The 26,622-nt window shown below is 35.0% G+C and overlaps 1 protein-coding gene across 1 annotated transcript in view; it reads left to right on the top strand.

Moving 5' to 3' along the window:
• Positions 1–2,040: 2,040 nt before the first annotated feature.
• The window catches only part of LOC111058502, a 25,914-nt gene continuing 1,332 nt past the window's right edge, over positions 2,041–26,622 (top strand). The window contains exons 1-4 of the mRNA XM_039422641.1: positions 2,041–2,177; positions 21,731–21,896; positions 22,329–22,583; positions 25,671–25,774. Coding sequence (XP_039278575.1) covers positions 21,736–21,896; positions 22,329–22,583; positions 25,671–25,774 — 520 coding nt within the window. The 5' untranslated portion in view covers positions 2,041–2,177; positions 21,731–21,735. The remainder of the gene's footprint in view (positions 2,178–21,730; positions 21,897–22,328; positions 22,584–25,670; positions 25,775–26,622) is intronic.

The following is a 26,622-nucleotide window of genomic DNA, read 5'->3' on the forward strand; positions in this document are numbered from 1 at the left end:
CAGGAAGAAAAAGTCGTACTTTTCACTCTAGATATACAAATAATTCTTCCCCCTCACTCTTTTCTTGTTCATGTTTTTCTTATTTATCTCGTGCTTGATGAATAAATTTGTTAATTTCAAGTTTGTTGCTAGAGTTTAAAAGTAGTAGTCCTTGTGTAAACTACCTCTCTTATCAATTTAAATCTTTGTTTTATTAGAAAAAAATGCTCATTAGTCCATCTGAACTGGATTGCAATGTATTAGAATAATCTTCTGCTTTCTCTTACTCTCCCATTCTCATTATTCTCCTTTCTTCTTTTATTCTTGACTTTATTTTTCTTACATCACCTTCTTCCCCTTAACCTTCTTGACCGTCTTCTTCCTTGATATCTTTCTTTTCTTATCTTTCCTAATAGAGATAAGAATAGTAACTTTAGTAAATACTTTGATAATACTTCAGTAATATACTATCTATGCTTCCACTGTCCTTTCTCTATGAGCCTTGTAGGAGAGAGAGAAAGAATAGACTAATAGAATGACAGCCTTTATTTTTTAGGAGAGCGAAGCTAGGACGCAGTCGGCCCTCTCTTACACTTAACCCTCCAATACAATACTAAATTATAATTTAACAACGATACTCAGTAAAAGGAAATGAAACAAAACAATATTTTAGATGAGAAAATAGTGAAAATAATAATAATAAGTGGATTGATTGAATAAACTTGAAAGTAGAGCATTCTTAATATGTAAAATAACAAAGATCTGTTAGGAATAATTACCTTAGGAATAATTTTGATTCAATATGAGTAATTACCACAATCTCAACTTCTCAACTACACAAAAAAAAATGAAAAGTTCATGACGGAATGATAAGATCGAAAAAGTAAAAAAAGAACAATACGGATACAAACCTTAAAAGCAAGATGAGAAAAAAATGAAATTTATATTAAATACTTCTAGCATGAAATTAATTTTGAGAGAGAAAAAGAGTATTTCTTACTATCTCACTTCAGAGGTCTCTTTAAAGTTGAACTTAAATTCCTTAAAATTTCAAAAGAGAAAGAAAGAAGTATGTTACAATAAGAGAGATTGATTGATTGATTGATTGAGTACAAAATTATAGATGAATTTACATAATATACACCAAGAAAATAATTATTGAACTGTATATGATATGAAAAATAAATTTGTAATATAATAACTATAGATTATTATATTGTTATGCATCTACATAAATTGGCGGAGCTTTGGACATATCAATGTCCATTCTTCGGAAAGAATATTAAAAATATCCTTCCCACCAACTCTCTACCAAAACGTTGATTTCATTAATTAAACTAAGGATTCGTTTATTAATGGAAATATTGTGAAAGTTTTAATTAATATGAATATTTGAGAGAAAAAAACAGATAATTGATAGAGTAAAATAATTATATAGGTAGATAAGATCAGATTATTGCTATAGTAGATAAGATAAAATTATAGAGAGAGTGTGAGAGAGAGAGAGTGAGAGATAGGTATGAATCATGAATCACCACCACAACCCCCCTTACTCTGCAACGAAGTTTAAACTTTTGACAGTTGCAGTGTCAGTTTCTCGGCCAAGTTGCGGGGGAGGGAAACTTAACGTAAGCGGGGTTCTTCCAGGGTTGGGGGGGGGGGTGTTGGTAAGGTGATGACTCGCGTGCCGCCCCCAATTAAACCCGATCCCAAGGGGGGGCATAGTTACCCCTTCCTTCTTCTTCTTTCCTTCTTCTTCTTCTTCTTCTTCTCTTCCCTCTCCATCCTCTTCTTCATCTTCTTCTTCCTCTCTTCTTCCCTCTCCATCCTCTTCTTCATCTCCTTCTTCTACTAATTCTTCCACTTCTCCACCCTCAATGAGTATTTTCCTCCCCCCTCCCTGGTCCGATGACGGTGTGGCGGAGGTGCAGCTACCCATCATTGCAGCCCCCCGGTTCATGAAAGGGGTGGAGGGAAAAAAGAGGAAAACCCGGCTGGAAAAGCGGTCGGGTGGATTTTCCGAGTGTGGGACGCTTAGTGCATAGCGGGTGTTGTAACAGACACTGTCTGACCTCGCAATTCTCGTGGTTTTTCACCAGCGTGAGGGTTTTCCGACAAGGGTCTCTTGGTTGCGGTTGTCTGCGAATTAGTTGAATACACAACTGAATTGCTGCATGGATTTGTGCCACCCAATTCCGGTAATTGTACCTCACTTTTGATAATATTTAACATTTTGAATTACTTCTGAAAAATAGTCAGGTTTTTCTTTCCTGACTATTGTATTGTTTGCTCTATCCAATAAATGAATCGATTCATGCAAAAAAGGCTTCAGTCATCAAAAATACCAAATTGAGTTAAGGAAGGAATTATGGTTTTAGATGGTGGCTTCATAGTTCTATGCAAGAAGGAATTCAGTCTGACTGCTCTAATGTTGTCAAATCAGCAGCCAACTTCTAACATTCTATGCAGAAAGGGCTTCAGTCAGTGACTGAAGCCCTTTTTGCACAGTAATAAAATTTCTGCTGAGCAGCTGATTGAATAATAGCATAGAGAAACAATAGCATAAATAGATATCCCATGGTATAGGGCATTTATGTCGCAACTTTTACTGTTATCCCAAGCCGATAGTTCATTTAGTTCTTAAAATTTCTGCTGAGCTGCTGATTGAATAATAGCATGGAGAAACGATAGCATAAGTAGATATCCCATGGTATAGGGCATTTATGTCGCAACTTTTACTGTTATCCCAAGCCGATAGTTCATTTAGTTCTTTCCCATGAAGCTGTGTGACGCTGGTAGTCTCTCAAATTGTGCCGTTCATACACTCTCACCCCAAGAAAACAGTAAAAATTTACAATAAACGACAGTAATCGGCTTGAGATAACAGTAAAAGTTGCGACATAAACGCCCCATACCATGGGATATCTACTTTATACTATGGTTTCTCTATGATAATAGTCAGCTGCTATTCTGTTCTACTTCGATTATATTTATTCACGTTTTGTTTTGAGGTTATACTCTAAGCAATCTTTGCGATTATTGTGGTCTGGTCCAAAAACAAAGTTTTTTAAAATCAAACTTTTCATATTTTTCATAGATAATTGTTATTTTTTAGCCATTATGAGTAGTAGCAAGGAAGACAATGATGAATCGAACGTTGTTGTTGGAAGGAAGAGGAAAATGCAAGAGTTAGTGTGGGAGAGAAACGTGAAGAAAACAGCAAGAACCAAAGGTCGCTTTAAAAAAGTCACCATGTACTTTCCTGAAAGGGGCATTCTTTTCTGCTTTGTGATAGGGATTTTGCCACCATTAAACGCCATGTAAAAAAGTTTGACGGAATTTATACTGTTGCTGATTGGTTTTAATACTGAGTTGCCTAAAACTGTTTTGCATTCATTCCAGTGCACAGGTTTTTGAATGCACAACGGTTCTTGCACTCACGTGGAGTTTCAATCACGTGTCAAATCAATCAAGACACATTTGTTTCTCTTATTTCAGAATTTGATTTATTCTCTCCTATTTATACAGTCCACTCTTTTGTAAGACTAAATTCCACATATACCGTTGGTGAAATTCGAGATCTAATAGCAGCACCAAGCCTGGTGACAACCAAAAGTTTATTGTGAAGGAAGTTGAAAGTGAGGATATTTGAATTTTAAAGCTTTGTGGCTTTGTGGTTTAATTTAATGAATCAACTTAATATTCAAAATATCGGGGCACCGAGCTTCGCTCGTTATTTTTATTTATTGATAAACAGAACACAATTCTCTAAAATGATCGTGTTTATATTTCACAGCTGGCTATACGTCATCTTATGAATTTCGGGGATGCGATATTTTCATTTTTCACATACTCACTCGCTTACTCACTTTTTTACTATCCACAGCTGTTTCAGCCAAGGATGAATTATCCTTTTAATGTCGTTCAGCAAGTTTTCCCAAGGATGAGACCTAGTGCAATCGAATATTTATATCATAAACCTACTATGTTTCAAATTTCGTGAAAATCGTTAGAGCCGTTTTCGAGATCCGTTAACATAAATAGCCAGATATAAAAAGAACCAGATATAAGAATAACCAGATATATAAAAACAGAAATTGCTCGCTCATAATTACTTCTAAAAAATAGTCAGGTTTTTCTTTTCTGACTATTGTATTGTTTGCTCTATACAATAAATGAATCAACTTAATATCCAAATAAGTACGGATAAGTTGCACTTCCAACATCAAGAAAATTTGAACATAGTAAAATCGATCAAGTACCAGTTCTAATTAATAGAGGATTGAACAAACGAATTTATGCTAGTTAATGTTCATGGCATGATTAGTTATCAATATTAATAACGCTACTAAATTTATTGCTTTCTAAGTATGATATTCTTGTTTAAAATGAAAAGGACTAAGTAATTGTCAAAAATCCACCGATTTTTTGACAATTTCTTAGTATCTCTCATTTAATAAGAATGAATAATTACCACAATATCAACTTCTCAACTACACAAAAAATAGTCTTGTTCTATACCGTGCATATTCTGCTTTAGTACTATTCTCTATCGAATTGAAATATTATAACCTCATCAATCGTCACTTTACGGAAGCGAATTTTCAAATTTCTGATTTAAATTTCAAATTTATGTTCTTCTCAAATATTGAACAATTCAAATCCCTACTCATACTTCATTAATGTATTATTTATTATTATTTAATACTTTAACAATAAATTCAAATACTATACATTTTTTAATCCACACTGTTCTTATATTCAATTTCAACGATAAATCCTAAATCGATCTTATTCAAAGAGAACGGTTTGGATGCTGAAACTCATTAGAACATGAATTCATGCACTGATGATGGTATTAAATGGTTTGATTGCTGAAAACAGTTGGCAGTTTGGAGTTTCAACTCGTACTCCAATTGCTACGATAAATATTACAAATTATTAATATTCTATTATAATTAGACATTAATCAATCTAAGACATTATCAATCTTCTATTATTAAAAGACATGAGGAGATTGTATTCTACAACACAAAATAATCCCTATTGCAAAGCACGGATTACCTGCTATATTTTTTATGAATCTGTACATTAATTCCTACAATGATAATTATCACAAATTATATAGCATTGACTGAAAGAGAGAAACAGGCTTTGCCCAAAAATACAACCAATAACTCACGAAAAGATTCAAATTTATTTATAAAATAAAATCATAGTACCCTTTTTGAAAGTTCTCAATATAAAATAACAGATTAAAAACTCATAAGTAGATTTAAAAAGGTCTTAAATTGAAGGAGGTTCATTTTAACATTTTATAGCCGTGTCTACACTGAACAAATGTTCGACATACATGTTCGGCAAACCTGTTCGTTGAGGATCTCAGGGACAAACATTTTAAAAAGTTTGGACAATCATTGTTTGTCAAACAAAAAAATACTGTTTTTCCAAACATTTTCAGAGTTGACAGCTGTAAAACATGAAACCTGTTCTTCTCACTTACAAAATATTTTGTTTGTTGACGCGTCCACACTGGCCACGGGCAAGCATTGTTTGTCAAACACTAGTAGTTCTGTGAACATTCGACCTCGCACTCAGTAAGTTACATTGACCTGTTGTTATGTTTTCTCAAAAATAAATAAATAGTTTATCAATTTAAAATGTCTAGAAAAATCCTAAATAAACATAGAGCTTTCTGTCTATCGTACCGTGACGTGTCGTGCCGGATGTGAGTGTGAGCGCTGTTATCAGGTCTGGCTGCAACTGTCTACAAAGTTGATGGAAAGATACATTTTCAAGATGTTCGATATTTTTTGAACGGGTAGTATTATAGTCCACTAGACAGCTGATTTATGATGAATAATATTCTAAAGTCTGATTTTTACGGTAATATTGGCGTTCAAAGGAGACTCCTTTTCCTTTTGAATCATCCTTAAAATGCAAAATTTCAAAAAACCGTATGTATACGTCGACGCGAAATTCAAAAAGGAACATACCTGTCAAATTTCATGAAAATCTATTGCTGCGTTTCGCTGTAAATGCGGAACATAGAAACATAAATTTAAACAAAAAAAAAAACATATAAACATGAATAGAAATGCAGAACCGTCAACTTGAATCTAAAGGTGCGTACAGACTCTCGCTCTGCTCCGCAACCGAACGTCACTCCAGCAGAGCGATTGATGATCGACCGGGGAGCAAGAGTGGTTCGACCGGGGAACGCGAGAAGATCTAACATCTTCCGTAACGTTCATGATGGGTGCGTGGGCGGAGCGACTGTGGTTCGATGGTGGTACGAGGGCGTTACGAGGGCGGTACGAGGGCGGTACGAGGGAGGAGCGTGCTCGGTGCGGGTTGGAAGCGCGAATATGTGTACGCAGCTTAAGACTTCACTTCACTCGGTCAATAATAGAATTTGCCCAAACTTTTTCAACAAACATGTTTGTCGAACATTTGTTCAATATGGACACGACTTAAAGGTGCGTACAGATATACGCGCCGCGAACATGAGCAATTCACTTTTAATCAGCTGACGCTAAGCTTTTTATATCTGTATCTTACCGTTTCTGTAAAAATACAGATATAGTCAGCTGATTGAAAGTGAATTGCTCATGTTCGCGGCGCGTATATCTGTACGCACCTTTAGAAGATTCAAATTCATAAACTTTCAATCACAGAGATTTGCTTCCAGTAATTGATGGAATGTCTAGAATAAATCAGTGGTTTTTTGACAATTTCTTAGTCTTTTTCATTCAACACAATGTCTAGAAGGTAATCACATTCCCTGAAACAACTCTTTATATCAAGTATGGTAACCCAACTTTCCACCCTCTCTGTTTTCAGTCACCCTTCCCACTCTCCGTGAGTTTTGTTCACAAGAGTTTTGGCAAGAGCTCAAGCCCCAAAACGACACGCTCTTTCTGATGATAGGCCGCCCGTTCTTGTTACCAATGAAATATCGTCATTACACAGCAAGACAGCAACTTGTAATATCACTCTTCAACAACTTATTTACTTCGCTACTCCACCATCTACTTCTTCCAGTTGTAATATCACTCCTAAACAACTTATTTACTCCGCTACTCCACTATTTACTTCTTCAGAAAACTTATTTACTCCAGTGTTTTTCATTCATGGTAATGGTTCTTGAGAAATATTGCAACACAACACGCCAACTGAATTTTCCGCTTTTGTGAGATGGCCTCATAATGATGCTCTGTGTCTCATTAGAGGGGAAGGTTGAGGAAATTAGTTGGGTTTACCTCAGAAATTACACAAAAAGTACTGGAAAATTAGAAAAAGTACATGAAGTAATTGGAAAATCGGTTTTGTTTGAGAGAGAAACAATACAATCAAATTTGTGGTTTGTTATACTTGAAAAGAAGAAAACTTTGATGATACCCTGAACTGGATTCTCGCGCACCAGTATTAAAAACTTTACAAACTCTACAAACTTTACAAACTTTACTGTTTACAATACTAAACAGTATTAAACTTAAAAAGTGGCCGGCACAGTGAAAATATTATCACATGAGTTCAAATGGGATTATTCATACTCGATAGGCCATGCAGAGTGTGAATAGTCCAATCAGGACTCATTGAAATTATATCTTCACTGTACCGGGAACTTACCGCTGAAAATCCAGATTAAAAGCTTCCTGCCAGTAATACTTTTTACTTTCCTTGCTCTTTTACCATTGGTAAGGAAAGTATTGCTTTCCGAAAAAAATTAAAGTACCCCAATTTCTAAATTTCTATACGTTTCAAGGTCCCCTGAGTCCAAAAAAGTGGTTTCTGGGTATTGGTCTGTATGTGTGTGTGTGTGTGTGTGTGTTGTGTGTGTGTGTGGGTGTGTGTGTGTGTGGTGTTGTGTGTGTGTTGTGTGTGTGTGTGTGTGTGTGTGGTGTTGTGTGTGTGTGTGGTGTGTTGTGTGGTGTGTGTGGTGTGTGTGTGTGGTTGTGTGTGTGTGTGTGTGTGTGGGTGTGTGTGTGGGTGTGTGTGTGTGTGTGTGTGTGTGTGTGTTGTGTGTGTGTGGGTGTGTGTGTGTGTATGAGTGTATGTGCGTCTGTGTATACGATATTTCATCTCCCAATCAACGGAATGACTTGAAATTAGGAACTTAAGGTCCTTACACTATAAAGATCCGACACGAACAATTTCGATCAAATGCGATTCAAGATGGCGGCTAAAATGGCAAAAATGTTGTCAAAAACAGGATTTTTTCGCGATTTTCTCGAAAACGGCTCAAACGATTTTGATCAAATTCATACCTAAAAAAGTAATTGATAAGCACTAGCGACTGTCACAAGTCCCATATCTGTAACAATTTCAGGAGCTCCGCCCCATCTAGGTAAAGTTTGATTTTAGATTCTCAATAAGCAGCCTTAATAATTATACAATTTTGAACAAAAAATTCCAAATGGAAAAGATTGAGCATGAAAATCTCTACAATAAATGTCTAGTAACATTTTCACCTTAAATTGAAAATAAGCTCGAAGTTCGAGAAAATGTGATTATCCAATTGCAAACTGTTGGCAACTGTTGATTTTATTAAAAATCATTCACTATGAAGAGATAGCAGACTTCATGTGTCTGCAGCGTTATTGTCCTGTCACCAGCTGGCTTAGATCTTTGAATAGTAGACTTGAGATGCGCGGGAACACTAGCGTCAGTTGATCAATTTTCATAAAGGCAAAGGAAGTTGTAAAGGAAGTGCGCAACACCAGATTTTTATGTAAGGAAGTCAATAAGGTTTTATTGTGTACATACATTCCAGTAGGAATGAAGAATGAAGAATATTTGTCATGAGTATTTCCAAAATATATGGACCTTGCAATATCAAATTTATTACTATTACAAGAAGAGAATTTTCAATTTTCACTGCTACAGAACTATCAAATGTAAGGTTTAAGAAAAAGGAGAACAGTAAACGGTTGAAACTTTAAATCCAGACCAATTATCCCAATTGTCCTAAAAGTTATAGAAGTATTCAATTGTTGTTAGTTTTTGGAGGAAAACTTTCCCTGAGCATGCAGTATTTTCATCAAAATCCAACCATAAATTAAACTCTAATTATTTTCGAGGCTTGGTATCAGATTTGAGTAGCAATTAAATCTAGTTATCAAGTTGATTACTGATGAAGGGAAGAAAAAGATATGGTTGCTAGCCTAGGAGACAAATTAGTTTGTTGCGTTCAGAGTTTTAGGTCGTTTTACAAATAATAACACAAAATGCCAAGTTATCACGAAAGCTGTGGTTTCAGCGAATTAGTTTGTGCTCTATTTCTGGTTAAAAATTTCCCTTAATAACTCAATATTTTCAAATTCTCAGAGTTTATTGGATGTAATCATTCTATCATATTTGGTTTTCAATTAAATCAAATTCAAAATTTCTAGTTTATTACTTTCCTTGCCCTACTACATAGGTAAGGAAAGTATTGCTTTCCAAAAAAATTAAGGTACCCTAATTTCAAGTTTTCTATACGTTTCAAGGTCCCCTGAGTCCAAAAACATGATTTTTGGGTGTTGGTCTGTGTGTGTATGTCTGTGAACACGATAACTCTATTCCTAATCAACCGATTGACGTGAAATTTTAAACTTAAGGTCCTTATACCATGAGGATCTGACAATAAGGAATTCAATAGAATAGAATTCAAAATGGCGGAAAAAATGGCGGATAATTACTAAAAAAACCATGTTTTTCACGGTTTTCTCGAAAACGGCTCTAACGATTTTCTTCAAATTTATACCATGGATAACTATTTATAAGCCCTATCAACTGACATGAGTCTCATTTCTAGGAAAATTGCAGGATCTCTATAATATTCTTGTGAAAAATGGCGGATAATCACTAAAAAACCATGTTATTCACGGTTTTCTCGAAAACGGCTCTAACGATTTTCTTTAAATTCATACCATGGATAGCTATTCATAAGCCCTATCAACTGACATGAGTCTCATTTCTAAGAAAATTGCAGGAGCTCCTTAATATACTTGAGAAAAATGGCGGATAATTACTAAAAAAACCATGTTTTTCACTATTTTCTCAAAATAACTTGACCGATTTTTTTTCAAATTCATACTCTGTATAGTTATTCATCAGCTCTATCAACTAGCATGAGTTTCCTTTCTGGGAAACTAATGGGGGGTCCAACCCATCCTTGAGAAATGGACTTTGTAACCTCCTTCTCGTGCATGAGCTAGGTAGGTAGAGCAGTTCATAAAAAGAACACATAGTCGAGATATTTCATCTGTAGAACAGCTGTTTTGACGACTTTAAAAAAATGACGACTAAAATAAATCATCGAATTTCACAATTTACACAAAGGAAAAAGCACCCTGAAAACAATTATTATGTACACATATACAAAAGTCTGATCGTAGTTTCAAATATGAGCAAGGAAAGTTGTGTGAGTGTACCACACCAGATTTTTTATTTCTGGACTGAAAAATGAACTCAAATCAATTCAAGTGGATAGCATAACCTATAATTTTTATTTAATCATAACTCTATCTTCATTGTATCATTTTTCACCCATCATCATCATCATCACTTATGCTTAAAATACTTCTAGAAAGTCGCCTTTGTAAAATAATGAATAAATAAATAATAGATACCGCTAAGTTGCTAATGAACAAAACTATATATTGAAAAGAAACTTTTCAAATTGATCACTATATAATAATGGCGCAATTATGCAATACAAGAAATATCAGATGCAAATTTAATGATCTATGATAGAATAAATGGATATTTTACATTTATTTCTACAGAGCCACTTTATAGCTATTATTAGTCTATTAGTAATATTGTAAAATTGAGTATGAATGTCGTTACTAGAGCAACTTGGAAAATCAAGATCTCCTTAATTTATTGAGGGAAGAGGTTTGTAAAATTTCACATTCTGATCATAATCATCAATGAAATTAAATACGTTGTTCCTGGGGTATGTGAAGTTCCGTTACTCCGCGCCTTCTAACCTGCTTCACTGAAACCTGATTGGATAATAACCTACATTATTTATAGAAGTTTTCTGCTAAAAGCATTATCAACAGATTTTTTCAACTCTTGTTGTGTAGTGAAGGCCTCTCACTCTGTTGAATAACCGTTTAAAAAATCTGGTGTGGCGCACTCACACAACTTTCCTTGCCGTTATGAAAATTGATCACCTGACGCTAGTGTTCCCGCGCATCTCAAATCTACTATTCAAAGATTTGAGCCAGCTGGTGACAGCTATATGACAGCTATATGGTGACAGCTGGTGACAGAGCAATAACGCTGGAGACACATATGAGGTCTGCTATCTCTTCATAGTGAATGATTTAATAGAATCAACAATAATTTGCAATTGAATAATCACATTTTCTCGAATTTAAAGCTTATTTTCAATTTTAGGTGAAAATGCTACTGAACATTAATTGTAGAGATTTTCATGCTCAATCTACTCCACTTGATTTTTTTCGTTTCAATTTTATCTGAAGCCTGATAATTGGGAATCTATCTGCATTGATGGGGCGAAGCTCCTGAAATTTTTACAGATATGGGACTTGTGGCAGTTGATAGAGCTTATCAATGACTATTTAGGTATGAATTTGATCAAAATCGTTGGAGCCGTTTGCGGGAAATCGCGAAAAACCCTGTTTTGACATTATATTCTACATTTTAGCCACCATCTTGAATTGCATTGGGTCGAAATTGTTCGTGTCGGATCCTTATATTGTAAGGACCTTTAGTTCCAAATTTCAAGTCACATTCCGTTGATTGGGAGATACAGACGCACATACACTCATACACACACACACCACACACACACACACACACACACACACACACACACACACACAACACACACACACACACACACCCACACACACACACACACAAACACAAACCAATACCCAAAAACCACTTTTTTTGGACTCAGGGGACCTTGAAACGTATAGAAATTTGGAAATTGGGGTACCTTAATTTTTTTCGGAAAGCAATACTTTCCTTACCTATGGTAATAGGGCAAGGAAAGTAAAAACTGTTGACTGTCAACTAATCATTCCACGTTACTGGAATCCAACTGAGAGAATCCAAATTAGGTCCACGTTGTAATGAAAGTATCTGCTGCTATCCTTGTCGATCATTCGACAAAACAGATAGCGCTATCCCTTTCCTAGCTGAAATGAAACCACAGCAGCTTAAAGCTTCAAAACTTGATTTCAAAAACATGAATGGATAGAAGGATGAATATTTATTTTGAATTAGTTTTAAATTTGAGTAATCCCTACCATAGAGAAACAATAGCGTAAGTAGATATCCCATGGTATAGGGTGTTTATGTCGCAACTTTTACTGTTATCTCAAGCTGATAGTCCACGTAGTTTTTTCCTGTGAAGCTTTATGACGCTGGTAGTCTCTCTTATTATGCCGTTCATACACTCTTACCCGGTCAAAACAGTAAAAATCGACAATTATCGGCTTGAGATAACAGTAAAAGTTGCGACATAAACACCCTATACCATGGGACATCTACTTATGCTATTGTTTCTCTATGTCCCTACCCTCATTAATATAACGGTTCCATTAATGGTACAACCGTTGCTTATATAATACAAGTTGCTAACAACTGCAATACTTTATTGTCATTGTGAACATTTAGTTGCAACTGAATCAAACTCATTCCAAACAAGTTGCTGTAAGGAGATTCACTTTAAACTGTCAATACTCCTCATATTAACATCAATGCTCCCCCTTACAAACAATACTGACACACTAGAGTGAATTCTACCCTGACAACCTTGACTTCCGTTCTGTAGACCACTTCCGGAAAAAAATTGGAACACTAAAAAAACTGGACCAGGAAGAGTTTAGAACGGAAAAATGGGACAAGGATACTTAAAAACGAAAAAATCAGAACCCTACACCTGTAGGGAGTCAAGAGACTACAATTGAATTTGATTCACCCCGATTTTAGTAGCGATCTGATAAGGGTTGCTAACCGTTCATGGATGTGTATTCTTTTTCCTTGTCGATCTTGTGGAAAGGGTGGTTGTCTATCCTTCGTTTCTATACTGTCCTTCATTTCTATCTCTCTCAATCTTTGAAGGAAAGTGATCTTCCATCCTTCTTTAGAACTGTCCAAGAGTTTGTATTATTTTTCTCTGTCGATCTCGTGGAAATAGTGGTTGTCCATCCTTCTATTTTATACAGTCCTTGATTCCTCTTTCTCAATCTTGAAGAAAAGTTATCTTTCATCCTTTTTTATGAGGGTAACCACTTTCCATCAACGTACTGTTCTTCATTTCTTTCTTAATTTGTTCCTTTTTTATTTCTTCCGTACAGTTCTTCATTTCATTTCTCTTAAATGAAAGAAAAGTTGTCTTCCATCCTTTTTTTTGAGAGTAACCACTTTCCATGAACGTACTGTTCTTCATTTCTTTCTTCATTTCGTTTCTCTCTTCATTTCTTTCGTACAGTTCTTCATTTCATTTTTTTCAAATGAATGAAAAGTTATCTTCCATCCTTTTTTATGAGGGTAACCACCGTCATTGAACGTACTGTTCTTTATTTTTCTCTCTCAACCTTGGAAAGAAAAGCGATCTTCCATCCTTTTTTCAAGGGTAGGCTAAACACCGTCCATATTCATTTTTCCTTGTCAATCTCGTGTTACGACCCAGTTCTCTTTTTTCCACATCAACCCTCCATCTCTCTCACCCTTATGGAAAGGGTGTGATGATACCGATTCTCCATCCTTTTTCAAACACCTGGCACTGTAGTCTGAATTGTATAGGAAGATACCGTTGCGTTTTGATATGTGGCAGGTTAAAGGGTCAGTAGGGTAAGGTAAGGGATCACTTCCGGTATCTGGTCGCCGGCCCTCGAGGGAAAGGGTACTCAAACAATCTGTCAGTCATCTGACCCTTCCAAAAACCCTCAGGGGGGGGGGAAGTACCCCCTGGCTCGCGTCACAGTTTCATCATTTTCTAGATCGTTTCGACGATTCACTTGTGTCGGTTGCCCGACTGATTTCATTCTGTCTACATACATATAGTACTTTCTATACCAAATATACCTGTTTTGTATCCATTCTACCATATACAATACCTCCTGACCCATTTTATCCATTCATTTCATCTATATATATTTTCTATACTACACCTACCTGTTCTGTGTACCCGGTCCTATATACTAGTAGTTCTGTGAACAGTAGACCTCACGCAGTTTTCTCAATCACAAGTATCTGATGTCACCTGTTCTAGTTGATTCAGTTGAATCACAATTCACAGTTGAATCATAATTTACTCTTAAAACTGTTATCTGTTTTCTCCAAGATCAAAAACTCACTTATGTTAACTAGTAGTTCTGTGAGCAGTAGACCTCACGCAGTAGTTCTAGGTCGAGGTATTCTCATCCACAAGTACCTGATGATTGAAACTATAGACCTTATGGAAATACAGCAATGTACTGGTTTCTCCACACATCTGTGTAATCACTTGTCAGCTGATTTATGATGAATAATTTTATAGTTTGATTTTTACTCTAATATTGGCGTATGAAGCAGGCTCCTTTTTCCTTTTATATTATCCTTGAAATGCAAAATTCCCAAAAACCTTGTATATACGTCGACGCGCAATTAAAGAAGGAACATAGACTACCTGTCAAATTTTATGAGAATCTATTATCGCGTTTCGCCGTAAATGCGCAACATATAAACAAACTTCTTCTCAAAGAGAAATGCCAAACCATCGACTTGAATCTTAGACAACACTTCGCCCGGTCAATAAACTCAGTTCACGTTTGAATTTGTATCACATATGAAAACTTATCCAGTCTCGTGATAATCTTTCCATCTGATAAAAATACTTCTCAACTATTTTAAAATTAATTCTTTTCAATCAAGAATATTATAATTACTTCAGCATTATTCAGTTCACTTAATCATTTTTTATTTTATTTTCAATCACCTATGAAATTAGTTTTTCAAATGTGAGAATATTGATACTGATCATAAAAAATATTGAAGCCCTATCTTATAGAAATAGACACGGCCAGACATCTGTGTAATGCATGCAATGAATAATCCACTTGTCAGCTGATTGATTATGAATAATTCTATAGTCTGATTGATCCCATCTTTAAAGTAGATGATATATAATATAGTGATATCAGAGTATGGAGGAATTTCTTTTCTTTTCATATTATCCTTAAAATGCAAAATTTCAAAAAACCTTGTGTATACATCGACGCGCAGTTGGAAAAGGAATATCCCTGCCAATTTTATCAACGCGTTTGGCCGTAATCGCGTTACATACAGATATACAAAAAGCAAATCAAGTTAAAACATAGACCTCACTACGTTCGGTCAGCAATACTTGTTGACACATTTTATCCATTCATCGCTTATATATACAGTATACTTTTTATACTAGACATACCTGTCTGTTTTGTATCTATCCTGTCCCATATACAATACCTGTTGACCCATTTAATCCATTCATTGCTTCTCCCGGAACCGGAAGTGTTTTAAAGTGGTGTGTGCCTTCTAAACTGGTTTGCATTTCTAGCACCAGTTTAATTGTTGGACCAGCACCTTGTAACAGTTTGCTTCCGGTATGCAAGTGGTTTTACTACCCATCTTGAAGGGTGGAGGATTGAAAAATAAAAAAATAGTTACTAGTCGTTGTAGTGGTGGGTTTTATTAGGGTTGAGTTGGTCATCGTTGATTTGGTATGTGTAACTGACTGTTATCAAATTGAGAATTGTGTTGGAACAGCATGAGAAACTACGATTTCTTTAATCTACTTAAATATAAATTATATAAACAGTAGTTTATGTAGCTGCTTTAAATTTAAATAAATAAAAATCTCAGAACCCTTTTTTGAACTATTCTATCACAACATGTTTCAACATTCATGCCATTTTCAAGTGATATGAAGTAAATCAACTGCTTCAAATTATATACAGTATGAATGCGAGTTCAATGAGATGCTCTAGGTTAATTTCATCAATAAATTCTTTTATAGTGAGATACTCTGGAGGAGATCTGTAGTGGTACACTATCATATGACCACATGAAAACAGCAGTATGTTGATAATATGGTTATAAGTTATGAGAAGAATGATTATTGTTAAACGAAAATCCCAATTAAATGCTGTAAATCCTATTATATTAAGCGAGAAATTTCTGCATATCTGTTTATATTTTTATATCTGGTTATTTTTATATTATATAACTCGTTCTCTGGTTATTTATGTCCAACGGATCTCAAAAACAGCTCTAACGAAATTTTGAACAAAGTAGGTTTATGATATAAAAATTCAATTCCACTAGGTTTCATCCCTGGGAAAACTCGCTGAAGGACATGAAAAGGATAATTCATCCTTGAAAAACAGATGATAATTTCGTCGTCTGTCGATAACAGAAGATGCGTGTGCCTCTGTGGGAGAGAGACAGAATTATTTCCAGCTGTGTAATCATAATCAATCAGCGAGAAATTTTATCTAGCTAGACAATTTAATCGACTTGATCAACATAATCTGATTTGTTGACATGACAATGTCATGATAATCCTCCTAAACTAGAGTATATATCATAATTTCAAAGTTGATCATTACTTGACAATTTTAAGTGATTAGTGAGTGTTATTTGATATTTAATTTGGTTTGTGAACAATCTAAAATAGAACTTTTATGTTTTCAAATATTTGGATTGAAAATTTGACTTGTATTCAAGTGTATTCAAACTATTTTTTGGAAAATTTATAGTGTAAAAATTCAAATCTGGGGAAGGAACAGTTCTGGGCTGTGCCTGTCAGTCCTTCCCCAATCATTTCAAAGAATTGAGTTCTGTTTATCAATAAATAAATAACGAGCGGAGAACGGTGCCCCGATATTGAATAATGATAAGAATTTGTCGGGGTTATTTGCATCATTCATTTGCGATTTTCGTTTCATAATAATAATTATCCAATAATTAGCTTTTGAACAAATGCAATCTCCAATTTATAAGAGGAAAAATCGATCATCTCTCAAAGTGGACGGTCAGTATGTTCATATTGTAGTCAGGGCGTTGAGTGTACTTCACTTTCGAGGTGATTTTCATGAAGAAAAATTAGGTATTGTTCTGGCACATACAACTTAATAAATCAGTCTTGAGAAACTTTTAAAAATGAATGATCACTCCAATAACAAAATTGATCCAGTTTAATTAGAAAATCGATCAATCACTTCTTAGAGTGGTCAGAAACATTTGGAGCGTGAATACACTGTAGACTATGTGTAGGTCATTTTCAACAGAGATAGAATATAAGATAAATATAAAAATATGAGATATATTATGTTGTATTCTTCTCTCTCTGTTCTCAACAAGATGAATAGCTTTAATGGCACGTACCAAACTAGACCCAATGGAAAGCACTGTGTTGATCTATGCTGGTAATTTCTAAACCCTGGCACGATACAAACAAGATTCACTTGACAAGCGGTCAGTGGCTCATTGACCGAGCGAAGTGAGGTCTAAGATTCAAGTCGACGGTTTGGCATTTCTCTTATGTTTGAATGTTTATATATTTTTATGTTGCGCATTTACGGCGAAACGCGGTGATAGATTTTCATGAAATTTGACAGGTATGTTCCTTTTAATTGCGCGTCGACGTATATACAAGGTTTTGGAAATTTTGCATTTCAAGGATGATATAAAAGGGAAAAGGAGCTTCCTTCATACACCATATTACCGTAAAAATCAGACTATAGAATAATTCATCATAAATCAGCTGTCTAGTTGACTATAATACTACCCGTTCAAAAACATCGAACATCTTGAAAATGTATCTTTCCATTAACGTTAGTAGACAGTTGACTATAAACTACCCGTTCAAAAACATCTTGAAAATTGTATCTTTCCATCAACGTTGTAGACAGTTGCAGCCAGACCTGGTAACAGCGCTCACACTCCATTCCGGGACGACACGTCACGGTACGATATAGGACAGGAAGCTCTATGTTATTTAGGATTTTTCTAGACATTTTTAATTGATAAATTATTTATTAATTTTGAGAAAACAACAACAGGTCAATGTAACTAACTGAGCGCGAGGTCGACTGTTCACAGAACTACTAGTTAATAAATAATATTTATTAACATATTTGAACTACATAAACTTCATATTAAGTAGCTTTCAAACTGGACATTAATAGTACTGCACGCTCCAAACAGGATTTGTCAGTCTGCTGTAATCAGAGTATGGAGGTTAAAGAATGCATTCAGTTTAGTATCTTCATAATGGTCAGTCATAAGGTGCGTACAGACTGTCGCTCTGCTCCGCAACGAACGTCACTCCAGCAGAGCGATTGATGATCGACCGGCGAGCAACAGTGGTACGACCGGGGAACGCGAGAAGATCTATCATCTTCCGTAACGTTCATGATGGGTGCGTGGGCGGTGCGACTGTGGTTCGATGGTGGTACGAGGGCGGTACGAGGGAGGAGCGTGCTCGGTGCGGGTTGGAAGCACGAATATGTGTACGCAGCTTTAGTGCAACATACTCCGAACAGGATTGTCCAGTCTGCTGCAATCAAAGCGTTATAAAGAGAATAAAAAGTGTAGAGTATAGAGTATTGTCTGCTTATAATGGCCAGTCTATTTTTGGCACACTTCAAACTGGAATCCTATTCTTTCAACTCGGAAAAGGTGTGGACGTTTGTAGTGGTCAGTTTGAGTTGGACACCCTCTATAAATAACTTTGATTTCCTGCTTATTATTCTTATGGGGGGTGAGTAAGTATTCTATCTGGTAGAGAGTTAGTGGGGAGGATATTTTTAATATTCTTTCCGAAGAATGGACATTGATATGTCCAAAGCTCCGCCAATTTATGTAGATGCATAACAATATGATTATTATCTATAGTTATTATATTACAAATTGCTTTTTCATATCATATACAGTTCAATAATTATTTTCTTAGTCTATATTATGTAATTCATCTATAATTTTGCTGTATTGTAAGCTATTGTATATAAGTGTATAAGCCAGTATATATTGTAATCTAGATAAATAAAGTACTCAATCAATCAATCAATCAATCTGGATTGGTCAGTTGAGGTTGGCACGTTCTAGTTTCTCGATTATACAATCTTTTATACTATCTAAACTTTAAAAATATAGGTTTGGACGTTTGGAGTAGTGGTCAGCTAGGATACGACACTCTCCAGACAAGATTCGGATATTCTGATCATGGTATTATTTGATATAAGTATTATTTCACGGTTATTATGATAATTCATTCATGGAGGACATGAGAAAGAATTCTCGACTGGTCAGTTGAGTTTGGCACGCTCCTTGAAAAAGAGTTTGCCCTTTTTGTGTAGTTGAGAAGTTGATATTGTGGTAATTATTCATATCAAATAAAAATACTGAGAAATTGTCAAAAACCACAGATTTATTGATACTTAGAAAGACCGGTTTCGGTTGCTACCTTGCTACACCATTGTCAATCTCTGATAAACTAAAACTAAATACAAGAGCAGCAGAATTTATACTAGTAGGCGAGTACTGCTATTGGTCAAGAGCATGAACGCCTGCCATTGGCCCAGCTAGACACTCTCCTCCCACTTAACGTTGTCACAAAATGGTGGATCAAGCAAAAGACTCGCCATGATAACAATATTTACTTTTAGTAAAAATAAGAACCAAGGGAACAAGTGAAAGATAATAAAACAAATATGTAGATAGAAAAACTATTGACTGATGTATGTTTACAATGTTATGATAAAACAAAATTAGTAGTGTTGTATTGGTTGAAATGAATCTGGTCATTTAAACCATATTGGGAATTAAAATGATCAGATTTAAATGACCAGATTCATTTTAACCAATACAACACCTCGAATTTAGTTTTATCGTAGCATTGTAAGCATACATTAGTCAATAGTTTTTCTATTCACATCCATTTATTTATAGTTTATATATAAACTATTCATTCATTACATTGTTTATTGTTTATTTATTTACATTTATTTATAGTTTCTCTATTTATTATCTTTCACTTGTTTCCTTGGTTCTTATTTTGTACTGAAAGTGAATTTTGTTATCATGGCAAGTCTGTTGTTTGATCCACCATTCTGTGACAACGTTAAGTGGGAGGAGACTGTTTAGCTGTGCCAATGGTAGGCGTTCATGCCCTTGACCAATAGCAGTACTCGCCCACTAGCATAAATTCTGCTGCTCTTGTATTTAGTTTAAGTTTATCAGAGATTGACAATGGTGTAGCAACCGAAATCGGCCTTTCTAAGTATCAATAGATCTGTGATTTTTGACAATTTCTTAGTATCTTTATTCAATTTGAAAAGAGTTTGATGCACTGACCGACAGTGGAGTAAGAGTTTTGTGAAGTAAGTAGTGGTCAGCTAGAGTACGACACCTTCTAGACAAGATTTAGATATTCTGATCATTATTCATTGGGATGGAAGAATTCTAGACCAATCAGCTTTAGTCTTTACTTAGTTTGGCACGCTTCTTAAAAAAGAGTTTGATGTTCTGAGCAGCAGGGAGAGGGAGTTTTGTAAAGTAAGTAGTGGTCATTTAGATGGGGCATGACCCAAACTTGATTCAGACTTCCTGACCATTAAATTTGTTGGTTTTAACTGGTCAGCTTAGCTGGACACGAGCTAAACTGGATCTCCTTCAAACTCAAAGGCTTGACTGGTCAATTCTAGGCACGAGCTAAATAACAAACCGTTTTGAACTGGTCAGTTCTAGGGGCTACTCCAGCTGACCAGTGAAATCAAGGGAGTAGGTGATCATTTAGATATGACATGATCCAAACTGGATTCAAACTCCTTGACCACTGAATCAACTCGTCAGATGAATGGACACGAGCTGGACTGGATATTTCCCTAAAAGTGTAAGGCTTGACTGGTCAATTCTAGGCACGAGCTAAACAACATACAGTTTTGAACTGGTCAGTTCTAGGGGCTACTCCAGCTGACCATTGGAATCAAGGGAGTAGGTGATCATTTAGATATGACATGATCCAAACTGGATTCAAACTCCTTGACCACTGAATCAACTCGTCAGATGGTTGGACACGAGCTGGACTGGATATTTTTCTAAAAGTGTAAGGCTTGACTGGTCAATTCTAGGCACGAGCTAAACAACAAACCGTTTTGAACTGGTCAATTCTAGGGGCTCATCCTGCTGTCCATTAGAATCAAAGGTGTACATTCCCTTTCAAAGAAACTTTAATGATTCACGTAGGTGAGGAGTGAATAAAGTAAAGTGGAAACCATCAAAAAATGTATAGGTCAGCTGTTTTGTGTGAGGGCTTGTTCTTCTCTAGATTTTTATTGAACTTATTTGTTGAAAACTTCTCTCTCCCTGTTTACTTCAAACAGGGAAAAGATCTTTTTCCAATTGTGATATTCTCCAGAATAATATCATTCAATATTCTTGTTACCAATATCATCCAATGGCTACTTGCATAGATACTCTAGAGGATTTTAAACATAATATTATGTTAAAATGCAGGGTGAAAATGAAAAAATCTTTATTAGGCGAAGTTAGGACTTTTAAGTCATCTCTCCCACTCAACCTCGATTTTTAAATTTCAAACATTTCATTTTGAACTCACAAATACATATTTGTCCCGTCTTATCATCGCGTTGACATCGTTAACTCACAACACTATCTTTGACCCATCTTTTCACTATTTTTTGTATTTTTATTCAATTTCATTCAGGTAATTGTAATTAATTTTGATTGTTTGTAGTGTTAATGGAGTGCGGTCATTTCCACCACCTGCCCTGTGTGTCCCAGTGGCTGTTTCCCGGTGGCGGGGGCGGGGTGACTGCCGCCGAGGGAGGGGAGAGGTTGGCAACTCCCCCCTCCACCTCCTGCCTGCTGGATGTGTCGTCGATTGCACTTCCCAAACTCAAGTAAGTCCAAATTTTCTACATTTTTGAATGTTATGAAAACATAATACAATTTGGTTGAATACAAGAATTTTGAATTTGGCATATAAATAAATCCAAATTTTTTGAACTCCCCTATTTTAATTAATTTATCTGCCAAAAACAAAATATAGAATAAGAACTATTATGATAGTTGATTGATTGATTAATTTGTTGCCAGCAGGAAACAGAGAGCATTTAATTAGTTTAATATCGAGTGACCTGGCTGGCTCAGGTCTGGTGTCAGAGTTTTCAGGTCGCAACCTGAATTTCAGGGTCTCTGACATGACCAAACGACTGATTTTTAGGCAGCCGGGACCGTCGGCTTAACATAAAGTATTGAGATGGGTGGAGGATGAACTGAAATCCTTCTTTGGATTGGATAGTTGATTGATTGATTGATTGATTTGTTGCCAGCCGAAAACAGAAAGCAGTGGCGAGATGGGTGGAGGACGGCTATTCGGGCTACTCGTTCAGCCAGCCACCCGAGGTGCGGGTGTCTCGTATCAGCCTGGAGGAGCGCAGTGCCAGGATCCGCCCCCATCAGCCGCCGCCTCCGCAACCGCCTCCAGCCGCCGCCTCCACGGCAGCCGCCCCCGGCCACCGCAAGGCCACCACACATCGCAGCAAACGGCGGGCGCGGGCGCATCGCAACGAGGCGGAAGCCAACAGGTAGTCCAAACTAAAACAAAAAAATTATATTAAAAAATTAACTCTTTTCTAGTCATCCACGAATTTACTGGTCATTTTATTCCTTGTTTTTATAATCTCTCACATATTAAGGTAATAATTTATACCTTAAAATTCTCACACATTAAGGCTGTGCAAAGGCTATAAATTAACCTTCTAATGGTGATAATTTTTCGAAGTTTTTCGATTTGTATATCATCAAGCTATCAAAATAAAAAAGCTTTCTCAGGAAACCATTTTTTTTTCCGAGAAAAAAAAGGCTGTGCAAAGGCTATAAATTAACTTTCTAATGGTGATAATTTTTCGAAGTTTTCGAAATTATCAAAATAAAAAAGCTTTCTCAGGAAAACATTTTTTTCCGATCATTGCTTTTCGAGATATGAGCGCCTGAAGTTCAATTTTTTGGACAGGACATTTCAAACTCGGTAAGAGATAAATCCATGAGATTCGGAGGATAAATTTTTCTTGGTATTGTTGATTCAATAAAACGAAAATGTTTTGAAAATAATAATTTTTGAGAAAGTTATTCAATTTATTAAAACTGACTCAAAAAAAGTTATTTTTGGTAAATTGAATAACTTTATCAAAAATTGATATCTTCAGGACATTTTTGTTTTATTCAATCATCAATACCATGAAGAATTCATACACCAAATCTCATGATTTATTTCTTACCGTTTTTGAAATGTTAACAAAAATTTCAACTTTAGGCGCTCATATCTCAAAAAGTAATTATCGGACAAAAAATTTTTCCTCAGGAAACTTTTTAATTTTGATAGCTTGATGATATACAAAAGTAGAGAAACTATGGAAAATATCACCAGTAGAAAGTTTATTTTTAGCCTTTTGCACAGCCTTAATGTAGCTACAAAATTCCTAATCTATCATCACATTGTCGGTCAATTTTGTTATTGCTATAATTGGGATTTTCTATCGAATTCTTTTTCAAACTATTTGTCTATTTTTTGTAATTTCTAATGTTAATTTTTAATTTTGTTATTATATTATCGTAGCAGGATTTTTTGCAATGTTCGTGTTTTGCTAATTCATTCTGTCAATCGAGGATGTATGCTTGTATGTTTTAATCAGTATCTGTTAGGATGCAAACTCCTATTTGTACAAGTCTTGCTCAAGAACAAATAATTGAACTATTTGAACTATTAAAAATTGTCTGTACGTAAAACACACAGAATGTGAGACCTTCTACAGTATTGAATAATCCCAACAGTATCCAACTTCACATGTATTGGCTACTTCTTAAAAATCATTGAAAACACATATAAAAAGGTAATTTATGTTTTCAATAATGCCCATGGTATTGTATAGTTAATACAATACTAATATCGGTGTCAATACGAAGTTGTATTCGACCGTAATGTAGGTTCAGTAAGATAAATCAGCTGTCGAGTTTTCTCGACTCTAAACAGTACATCATAACAGATCTAATCACATCAAGGCTTTACAATTTTTTTTATATTTTTTTTTACTTTTTTTTGCTTTACATCTGACCAAATTGAACTCATAACCATCATGGAAGAAAGTACACACAATACAACAATATTTTGGGTTCATGAAACGTGAAGAGATCTTAAAATTTTCCATGAACTTGGTATATCCAAAAGGTATTTTTCATGCACAAAGCAGCAGGGCAGGTGAATATTACAGGCTTATCGTGTTAACAGTTTGTACTTGGAGAATCTTCAACAGAGGAAGGAATAAGGAGAAATCATTTAAATGTGACTTGAGCTACAATTGGTTGCAATACATAAATTGAACAAAATCAGTTCTCTGATTATCTATAGAAGGTGAGATGGAATGTGTCTATCAGGAATGAACTATCAAAAGAATATTGCATAATTTATACGCAAATTATAGCATATCAGACTCAATATATATAGCACCAAAAATAATTAATAATTTACCTTCAGATCTCATTGAATTTCCATGTATCAAAACTGTCCCTAATAACAAAAAGATTGTATGCCAGAATTTTTATTTTAATTTTAATATTTTGTGATTATTTTCCGTATAGGAATTACGTTTGCCAGAATTTTTATTTCAATTTGAATATTTTGTGATTTTTTCCGTATAGGAACTACGGTTTGCCAGGATTTTTATTTCAATTTGAATATTTTGTGATTTTTTTGTTATATAAGAATATAATGATTTTTCCCTCTTCCTATTTCCCATGTAATGCGTTCTATCTACACTGTATTTATGATCACTATATCTATAATAAGAGAGTACCATAATTATAAAGTATAAGATACTCGAGAGAATTTTTTATTTTGTTGTAAATTTTGTTCCGATTCTTCGTTTCATTATTTTGTATTCTGCTTATATATTTGCTTCTGTGCTAAATCAATTTAAATCAGGTTAAGCGTATTATAATTTTATCTCCTACTCCTACTGACGAACAAGAGTCATCTTATGCCACTGGTTTTTTTCACTTACCGTTTATCACCGTTTTAATTAATGATTTGACTGAATACTCCAATTATTGTATTTGCGAGTTGGATTTATGTGATTGTTTATATTATTTTAGTTCTTTTAATCTAGTTCATTCTTCGCCACAGTCTATTGATTGATATGGTGCGTGGGGTGACCAAAGTATGATAAACTGATCAAAGCGCTTGAATTTCGAAACGACTAAGTTTTTTGAATGCTGGAAAGTATGTTCTTGAACATATTCCGGAATTGTGATAGTAGTAAGATATGATGTAGATACGATGATGATTTGGATGTACTTTAGAAGGTAATTATATTGTCAGGTATTGTCGTAGATTATTATTGTTGACTGTAACATCATATCGACCTAGCCGATACAAATTGTGAATTTTTTGTCTGTGGCCATTGAAATATTGAAATCATGTTCACCTGGGCTCAGTAAAATACAAGTAAACACAATACCTAGTGAGCTCCTATATTACAATATATCACAGTTAGTGATTTCCTATTCCAATAACCTGCTCACTACTAATATTATTAGTTTGTATTCTCCCATGCAATATGCTGATTTTATGAGATGTAATAATCAAGTTTGAATGGATTGATTCTGTGTTTGTTTAGATTGCCTGCGGCGGTGAGCGAGGGGCGCGCCCTAGGCGTACAGGTGCAGCCCTTGATGGCCGTCTTGATGTCTCCGAGACCGTCAAACGAATGTTCCCCCCAAAGTTAGTATGATTTCATCAAAACATACTATTATGTGGATATGATATATTTGAATTGTAATTTGCAAATGATTCAAATATAGTCTCAAAGTAACGTCGTATTATTATCATAATCAGTAAATCTGATGAAATAATGGTTTAGAACAACACCCCAATATTTATTTATTTATTTTATTTTATTTGTTTACAATGCAAATGACACTAATGTAATAACATTGGTAGATAAAATAATAAGTAGTCCTTGTGCTATTTTTCTTCCAAATTATGGGTGGCAAAGTCCAAGATAAGGTTAGAATTTCACGTGTACAATTTTTATAAAATTTGGACCAAAATAAACATTAAAACTATAAATTTTTAATTTAGATGGCTTGAATTATTAAATTAATTATAAGTATTCCACTCAATTGCCACTTGCAACGAATAATATGAGTTATTTAAGAAAATTTTGAACCATTCAAGAAACACAAACTTGTAATATATAGCCAATGCGGTTGACTATATTCCCAGACGTTGGATTATTATGAATCTCCATAGTCAACCGCACGAAAATAGTCCGACGGAAATTGGAACAGAGGAGTTTAACATTGCCAAGTAAGAATTGATCAACGTTGTCCATGAATGATTATGAAGGAAAATTTTATAATTATTGAAAATTTTACTGAGTCATTGTCAATATTGTAGAACCGTTCCATAATTGAATAAAAACACAAATTTATGTTGTCAAATTCTACACAGTTTTTCCAGTCAACTTGAAAATGTGACAGGTGTGGTCACGAATTATTAATTATTAATTACGAATTATTAATTGTGGTCAGTCACATGGTCGTGTACCGAATAAAACTGTGTAGAAT

The sequence above is a fragment of the Nilaparvata lugens genome, chromosome 3 (assembly GCF_014356525.2).
Source record: "Nilaparvata lugens isolate BPH chromosome 3, ASM1435652v1, whole genome shotgun sequence".
Taxonomy (NCBI): Eukaryota; Metazoa; Arthropoda; class Insecta; order Hemiptera; family Delphacidae; genus Nilaparvata; species Nilaparvata lugens.